General features: G+C 25.9%; 1 protein-coding gene across 2 annotated transcripts; it reads left to right on the top strand.

The window, feature by feature from the left end:
• The first annotated feature begins 463 nt into the window (after positions 1-463).
• On the top strand, positions 464-5779 carry LOC145942591 (uncharacterized). 2 transcript variants are annotated; one of them, XM_083049459.1, is made up of 10 exons: positions 464-665; positions 758-860; positions 1864-2207; positions 2985-3359; positions 3440-3535; positions 3622-4057; positions 4163-4308; positions 4443-4596; positions 4816-4915; positions 5511-5779. In XM_083049459.1, exons 3-9 carry the CDS (start codon positions 2050-2052, stop codon positions 4900-4902), a joined length of 1452 nt encoding a protein of 483 aa, XP_082905585.1. In that variant the 5' UTR covers positions 464-665; positions 758-860; positions 1864-2049; the 3' UTR covers positions 4903-4915; positions 5511-5779. The 2 variants fall into 2 exon arrangements, with proteins under 2 accessions (XP_082905585.1, XP_082905584.1); XM_083049458.1 differs by having other exon boundaries at positions 464-860.
• The last annotated feature ends 3513 nt before the right edge of the window (positions 5780-9292 follow it).

Genomic DNA, 9292 nt, shown 5'->3' with positions numbered 1-9292 from the left:
CTCTCTGCAATCTGCAGACGCATAAGAGCAGTATCTCAGTACGTTAGTGTGCTTTTATAAACAGAGAGTTAATTACACGAATAATTTATTACGATTACTTTAATTATTTTCCTGTATTTCACTTTGTTTCATATTTAGCAATTATTGTATCTTATAGCGACCTATATTATCATTTAATTTATGTCAATATAACCTTATATTATCATTTAATTTATGTCAATATTATAACAGATGGTCTCGAGAGGCGAGCGATACTTTATTATTGTCTCGGGTACATAACGTTTATATATATATTATTGAAATTTAGGTATTATATTTGCTCCGATTTATGACGCACCGATTATTGGTCGAGTCAAATTAATTTAGGACGAGAGGCAGCGATCGCCTTTTATTTCGGGAATTTTCGAGACATATCGGACCACTCCTGGGGCCTACTCTATATAATCTCGCTCATTCGGAGAAAATGGACTACTGTTAATCCTACCGCCGCCTAAGATCATTCGTTCAAAAAGTACAAAATCAAGCAATTTAGTACGCAAAATAAAATCCAATTTATTCCGACCCCCATCGGAGCCGTCACCTCAGCTGTAAAGAAAATTCATAGAGGTCTGTGCCTTGACTCGCGTCGGCCGTGGAATTTTTCACCCGGAACTTACACGCGAGATGTGATTATCACAAATACACTTAATAATTTTTTATAAACGGCTATATTAAAGTGCTTATCTGACGAGATTGTAACCATCATTTTCGACTACAGTGATATTACTATTGAGGATACCGTTAACTTCAGATGCGTGTGCAAGCAGTTTTGTTTGACAGCCAAATATAACAAGTTATTGGGGAAAAAAATTGCTTCAAAGGTATTTTTTCGTCTGTAAATTTTTATTTCATTAATAGCACAGAATGTATTACTTGTGCAAAGAATGTATATTAAAAAACTAAAATAAATGCGGAATATTAAAAGTAAAATTTAATAAAGAACACACACATAAAAGGATTTCAATATTAAAACGCGTAGAAAAACGTGCTAACGAAAGACAAGACGTAGAAAACAGAGTGCAATCAGTTATTTTTAAAACATTTTCTTTAATTGTTTAATTTATTTCCTTTAACTAACAATAAAACAATTAAATTTAATAAAATTTATTTTCTTTAATAGTTAAAAACGTTTTTTTGCTATAATTTGCTAATAATTCTTTTTTCTACGATGTAGCATTCATTATTCAGTCTATTTTCCTATCCTTTTATATAATGTAATAAATGAAAATATATAATATATATATACTCTGATCAAAAAAATTATCGCAACATTTAATTAATATCAAAATTTTGCATAAATTTAAATAAGCATATCTCCGCGAAAAATTCTCATATTTCAAAAAAATTTTTTTTTGTTTTAAGTAAAGATTTTTCCTTTTAAAATAAAAAAAAATTTTTTTGAAATACGGCAATTTTTAGCGGAGATATGTTTATTTAAATTTATGCAATAAAATATTGATATTAACTAAGTGTTGCGATCATTTTATTGACCAGTGTATATTGCGTTAAATATGTCGAACACTTCTATATCTGTTGAATTTTTTTATGAAATGTGAATTGCCGTAAAATTACCTACTATTGTAATTTTTTCAATCTTTATAACAAGAAACAAATATATTAAATAATTCTTGAAAATAATAAAATATGTTACTTACGAGAAGGTAACAAAAGATATATCATTTTTCTCTATCTTTATCTGTTTTAAAAATGTATCAGATAAAAAAAAATATTTGTTAGTTTCTGCATTTCGGTCGTGTGCGCATGTCATTTTGTGTCACATGAAAACCCTATAACGAAAAGAAATACAAGTCTTTCATTTTTCAGGTAAAGATTTCACAAAGAGTGGACGGAAAGTGAAAAACATCTGTAGTAAAACAAACTCGCATTGGTGCTTCTATCGGCAGAGCAGTATCGCGATACATTGCTCTGAAAACACGGAGTTAATTACGGGAATAATAATTTTTTACGATTACTTTAATTATTTTTCCTGTATTTCATTGAATTTTCGTAATGATAACATTACTCTGCTTACCTAACGAGATTATAGCCATAATTCTCGGCTACAGTGATGTCACTATTGAGGATACCATCAACTTCAGATACACGTGCAAGCGATTTCATACGGCAGCCAACAATAAAAAATTTCGGGAAAAAAAGTATTATCAGAGGTATTTTTTTTTATTTGTAAATTTTTGTCATTTTATTTCATTAATAGCAAAGAGTGTATTACTAGTGAAAAAAATGTATTTTATAATATTGAAATAAATACAGAATATTAAAAATAAAATGTAATAAATAAGCATATAATAAAATTTAATAATCAATATTAAAACACGGAAAACAGGCTTATTCAATTGTTCAATATATTCTTTTTAAAACCAGAACAATTTTTAGTGAAATATATTATTATTAACTTAAAATTTTTTTTAAATAACCATTTTTTTATGTCTGTATTCATTAGCACATTTTCTTATCCATTTTTATATAATAGAATAAAATAAATATGTTTAAAATTAGAATATTTGCATTTTTGTTTTATTAATTCAATTATCTAATTTTATTATTTATATTGTTTAGTTATTTTATTATTTTATTAATTAATTTTGTAAATTATACTATTTTATAAAAATGTAATGTAAAAAAAGCATCAAATAATTTTTGTTAAAGTTACATAATAAGAATGTAACGTATATGAATATGGCTTTGTCCATTTGCATTCATCATATTGTCTATTTGTAGTGTAAAATTTAATTACAATTTAAAATTGAAAATGAAATATTCTATATTTTCTGTATTCAAATAAAAGTAATTGATATTTTGACTGATACCATAATATTACACATTAAAAAGAAATGTATTGCTTTGAAATTTTATTACGGGTGCAATAACATTTAGTGTTTTAATTTTCAAAAATTTATTAAAATATTTTTTTGTTCGTATTTCAGATGGCCTTCTGCGAAGAAACTTTATGACGAAATTAAACTTAAAGAAAATGAGCTGAAGGAGACTAAAGAAAACGTACAGAAGAACAAAAGGAGTTTCAAACTAAACTTTATAAAAACTGGAATAAATTGTTCGAGACAGTTACGAAATTATATGTCCCAAATAATTTTTGAAAGTTATTATGACAATGAATTAAACGAATATAATTACATTGTGTTAATCAATGAATTAACACATTTTAAAGATGAAGAACATTTAAAGGAATTTTTAATAAAATTTCGGAGAAGCTTGAATATTTATGAGAAGATTGATAAGAATATCATAAAATGCGTTTTCTATATTGATGAGATTAGACACTTGCTTACACAATTTCCACGGTAAGATTCTCAATATATGGTGCTATTAACTTTATAAATTTATGTACTTTTATTGCTCAGTTAATATATAAATTTTTCAGAAAAACCGATTGCAATCTAACCGAAGGAATTCACAATAGAACACTGTTAGAAAATATAAGTCATAATTCGATAGAAGAAGAGCATAGTACTTATTGGTTAGTTAATACAAATTTTTAGTTAATATAAATTTGGTTAATATAAATTTAGTTAATATAAAGGTTAATTAATATAAATTTTTCAGGAAAATTTGTCGCGGTCTGATCGAAAAATATTGCAATATAGAAGAATGTCATTTTATAAAATTACGTTCCTTAAAAAATATGTGGGATAAATTTATAACACAACATGACAGAGAACGACTTTTGGAATGGGCTGCTTTTTATTTGGCGCAATACATTCAACCCTCCAAAAATATATGTTTCTCGCACGTAAAAGTATCATTAGATAGTATCGCGCAAGAAGTACTGAATTACCTCAGAGAAAATCATCCTAACCATTCGATATTTTCAACGTCCGCTGAAAAATTTTCCTATTGGAAAAACAACAATATCGACGATAATCATTGGAATGAAGTAGAAAGTACGCAGATTATGGATACACTCCAGGAATATATCAAATTAAACTTTCGACGATATAATTTGACAAACACAAATTTGAAAAACATGTGTATTGATAATGTAAGTTATTATATATTATAATATAATTATTATTGGCTATATGTTTTTTATATCTTAAAAATCTTTCGTTCTGATTAATTTTGATTTTTATAATACTTGACACAGGTCTTACTACATAAATGTGGTCACGAAATGATTTTAACGATTATATATCACAGTGTGGCCAGGAGACTCGGTCTACGTTGCGATATAATAAATCTAGATGAAACCCAAATCGATCATCGCTACAGCATATTTTGGAAACCAAAATAGTAAGTATAATAATATATTGAATTTGGAATTATCTTTGAATTTATTGCAAATTTTTCTAATTATGGCATGAACACATATATAATTTTTTATTATAAAAATGTTATTATAATAATAATATTTTTATTGTTCACAGCGTCACGAATAATTTAGAAAATGCAAGATGTTTTAACATACGATTTAAGAAATGTTCGGACGTTTTTGTCGACCAGCTATCACTGTACAGAACTTCTTTCTACTCAAAGGCTTGGCACGCAAACAGTCGTACCGTTGCACTAGATGCAATACAGGTTGGCAATTATTCATAATTGATTTCTGTTAATTTTAACAGTAATAAATATACTTGTAATTTTTGTTATTATATGAATTAGTGAAATACGCTTTATACATACATAAACAGAAATATATATATATATATATATATATATATATATATATAATCCCTAATTTTTTAATTTGTACTCAGAACTATTCATATTTAATCTTTGCTCACGTTTGATTTTTTTTAGATGCGGAACACGATGAGAAGTTCGATTAAGCTTTTGAAATATCGATATATATTATATAAGAAAATAATGCCTATTAGTTTGATTTAAATGTAATAAACCGGTAAGTTATACACTATATTGTATATTAATATACCCCAGTGAGTCACCTGAAAATCTTAAATACTTTATACATTTGATTTATAACACTGTTCAACAATAAAAAACATAGGAACGAAAATAGTCGTTTCTTATAGTTTTTTGGACGCTGACCACGAATGTGTTTTCATATTGATTCAATATTTCACAATTTTGAGAAATTTGTAATTAAAGTTGCAAAGAATGTGCTATTTTTACCAACTTTGTCATATTATAGCTATAATATGTGACGTGCTGGAGAAGTTTTCTTGTAATAAAAGTAAAGTATATTGTTAGGACTTTTGACCCTTAAAAGAAATTTTAAATAGTTATGGTTAATAATATATCTATGGTTAAATATGAGGTCTATTGCGGAAGTTAGCTGTTAAGAAAATGTTTAGATTGCAAACTAAACATTTTTTAACATATTAAATTCTCTAAAAAAAATGTTTAAATTGCAATTTTAATGTTTTTTAAGTTTTGTCATCTGTCATATTGAGTCCATTATTTATAATTTTTTATTTATATTATTTATTGAATATACACTTATATCACACTTATTATATTATTTTTCTACGTAGTGTCCATGGCGTGCAATACAAGTGTTCCAACGTTTTAAAAGTGCATAGATACCTCTATAAAAAGAATTTTTTAGCTAAGAGAGTAGGGACTCAGTTCACCATTTTCACCTTTTCGTCGGAATTAAGACTTGCCACCCATCGTTTCTTCGAGTGTCTTCCACATTCGTCGTAGATCTTACTGTGATTTTCATGTCTTTATTCTTCATATATTTCTACTATCTTTATCGAAATACATTTTGTATCAATAATAAAGCGATGAGTGAAAGCGATGACTGAAAATATAATTATTTTCCACTTTCTATTTTTCGATACTATTACTAGAACGTATAAGAATATTGTATATAATATTTATTAAAAGTTTATCCTAAATTTCGGTTTAGAAGTTATTCAGATTAAATTTTCTCGATTCCTATAGTATAAAAATTACTTTAAAATTAATAACAGTCGTATCAAAAGTATTCCAGTGTTTCTAGTTTGAAAAAATAATATATTTGCCAAAAAGTTATGTAACTAAAATTATTTTAACACATTGAGAGACACTTCTTAATTCAAAATTAAAATATGAGCAAATATATCTGTCGTGCATAAGTTTGTAAAATATTTATCAAAATGTGAAATTTTTTAAATAAAATAAAGATATAATTATCTATTGAGATTAACATATCTTATTATTATTTTTATTTATTATAATATATTATATCAAGTATATGTATAGTAACTCATTAATAAGGGAAATTAATAATTTTGTTTAGTCATTAAACATACTCTTATTACCCATTTTTATTGTAACCAATTCCATTGCTATAAAATATGTACATGCCAAATTATAAAAGCATTTAGAAGTTATGAAATTGCTTACAGCAAACAGAACGAATTCGTTTGTCTAACATTAATACTTTAATAGAATGCCTTTTTATTCTAGAATCTGTGCAACAGTGATATTTAATGTTATTCTCTAATCCTCTGTCTGTTTCTGTCTTAAAAGCACAGATAAAAGAAAATATTTGTGAATTTCTTTCAAACAATTTCGTTTTCCTTTTTTTCGCATGAAGCGTTACACGTGACAACCTCATAGTAAGAAGAAACAAAAGACCTTCAGTTTTTCAGGTAAAGATTTTACAATAAAAATGGACAAGAATGTGAAAAGATCTGCAGTATACATAAAACTCGAATTTGTGCTCTCTGTAATCTGCAGACGCATAAGAGCAGTATCTCAGTACGTTAGTGTGCTTTTATAAACAGAGAGTTAATTACACGAATAATTTATAACGATTACTTTAATTATTTTCCTGTATTTCATTTAATAATTTTTTATAAATAGCTATATTAAAGTGCTTATCTGACGAGATTATAACCATCATTTTCGACTACAGTGATATTACTATTGAGGATACCGTTAACTTCGGATGCGTGTGCAAGCAGTTTTGTTTAACAGCCAAATATAACAAGTTTTTGGGAAAAAAATTTGCTTGAAAGGTATTTTTTCGTCTGTAAATTGTTTGTCATTTTATTTCATTAATAGCACAGAGTGTATTACTTGTGCAAAAAATGTATATTAAAAAAATTAATTAAATGCGTATGTGTATATGTATGCGTAACTTCGCGACAAAAAATCGTACGGTCTCTAATTCTTTTTTAATGTGCAAAGAAAAGTCCATATTTTATGATAGTTATGATAATATTTGCGAAAAAAATTTATTACACCCCGTAGAGTTTGTCAGACTATGCAATTTCTTGTGTGTGTGGAGAAAGAACACGTCCTTACTTTTAAAGAGATGGAGCGAGAGAAAGAGGATAAAATCAAAATCGAACGAAAATTTCTTAAAGTAGGGACTTTACCCTTTAAAATAAATGAAAAATGTTTTTGAAATACGGCAATTTTTCGCGGAGATATGCTTATTTAAATTTATGCAAAATTTTGATATTAACTAACAATAAGTGTTGCGATCATTTTTTTGACCAGTGTATATTGCTTTCAATATGTGGAATACTTCTATATCTGTTGAACTTTTTTATGAAATGTGAATTGCCGTAGAATTGCTATTGTAATTTTTTCAATCTTTATAATAAGAAACAAATATATTACATAATTCTTGAAAATAATAAAATATATTACTTGCGAGAAGGTAACAAATGATATATATTATGTTTCTCTATCGTTATCTGTTTTAAAGATGTATCAGGTACAAAAAAATATTTTATAGTTTCTGAATTTCGTTCGTGTGCGCATGTCATTTTGTGTCACGTGACAACGTCATAATGAAAAGAAGAACAAGTCTTTCGTTTTTCAGGTAAAGTTTCACCATAAGAGTGGACAGAGAGTGAAAATCATTTGCAGTAAAACAAACTCGCATTTGTGCTTCTACATTCGGTAGAGCAGTATCGCAATACATTGCAGTGCTTCTAAAAACACGGAGTTAATTACGGAAATAATAATTTATTACGATTACTATAATTATTTTTCCTGTATTTCAATGAAGTTTTGTAATGATAAAATTATTAGAGGACTTACCTGACGAGATTATAGCCATAATTCTCGGCTACAATGATGTCACTATTGAGGATACCATCAACTTGGGATACACGTGCAAGCGATTTTATACGGCAACCAAGTATAAAATATTAAAAAAAAAAAAATTTTATCAGAGGTATTTCTTTTTATCTGTAAATTTTTTGTCATTCTATTTAATTAACAGCAAAGAGTGTATTACTAGTGATAAAAAGTATTTTATAAAAATGAAATAAATACAGAATATTAAAAATAATATGTAATAAATAAGCATATAAAAAAATTTAATAATCAATATTAAAACACGGAAAACAGGCTTATTCAATTGTTCAATCTATTCTTTTTAAAACTAAACAATTTTTAGTGAAATATATTTCTTTTATGTTAAAATTTTTTTTAAATAACCATTTTTTTATGTCTGCATTCATTAGCCCATTTTCTTATCCTTTTTTATATAATAGAATAAAATAAATATGTTTAAAATTAGAATATTTGCATTTTTGTTTTATGAATTCAATTATCTAATTAAATTATTTATATTGTTTAGTAATTTTATTATTTTATTTATTAATTTTGTAAATTATACTATTTTATAAAAATGTAATGTGAAAAAAACATTAAATAATTTTTGTTAAAATTACATAATAAGAATGTAACGTATATAAATATAGCTTTGTCCATTTGCATTCATCATATTGTCTATTTGTAGTGTAAAATTTAATAACAATATAAAATTGAAAATGATATATTCTATATTTTCCGCATTCAAATAAAAGTAATTGATATTTTGACTGATACTATAATATTATACATTAAAAAGAAATGTATTGCTTTGAAATTTTATTACGGGTGCAATAACACTGTTTAGTGTTTTAATTTTCAAAAATTTATTAAAATATTTTTTTTTCGTATTTCAGATGGCCTTCTGCGAAGAAACTTTGTGACAAAATTAAACTTAAAGAAAATGAGATGGAGGAGACTAAAGAAAACGTACAGAAGAACAAAAAGAGTTTCGAACTAGACTTTAAAAAAACTGGAATAAATTGTTGGAGAGAGTTACGAAATTATATGTCCCAAATAATTTTTGAAAATTATTATGACAATGAATTAAACAAATATAATTATATTATGTTAATCAATAAATTAACAAAATTTAATGATGAAGAACATTTAAATGAATTTTTAAGAAAATTTTGGCAAAAATTGAACACTTATAAGAAGATTGATAAGATTATCATAAAATGTGTTTTTTATATTGATGAGATTAAAAACT

This window comes from Prenolepis imparis, unplaced genomic scaffold (genome assembly GCF_030444845.1).
Source record: "Prenolepis imparis isolate NDT839.2.m4 unplaced genomic scaffold, iyPreImpa1.0 SCAF_11, whole genome shotgun sequence".
Taxonomy (NCBI): Eukaryota; Metazoa; Arthropoda; class Insecta; order Hymenoptera; family Formicidae; genus Prenolepis; species Prenolepis imparis.
This window is presented reverse-complemented; position numbering and strand designations above follow the sequence as displayed.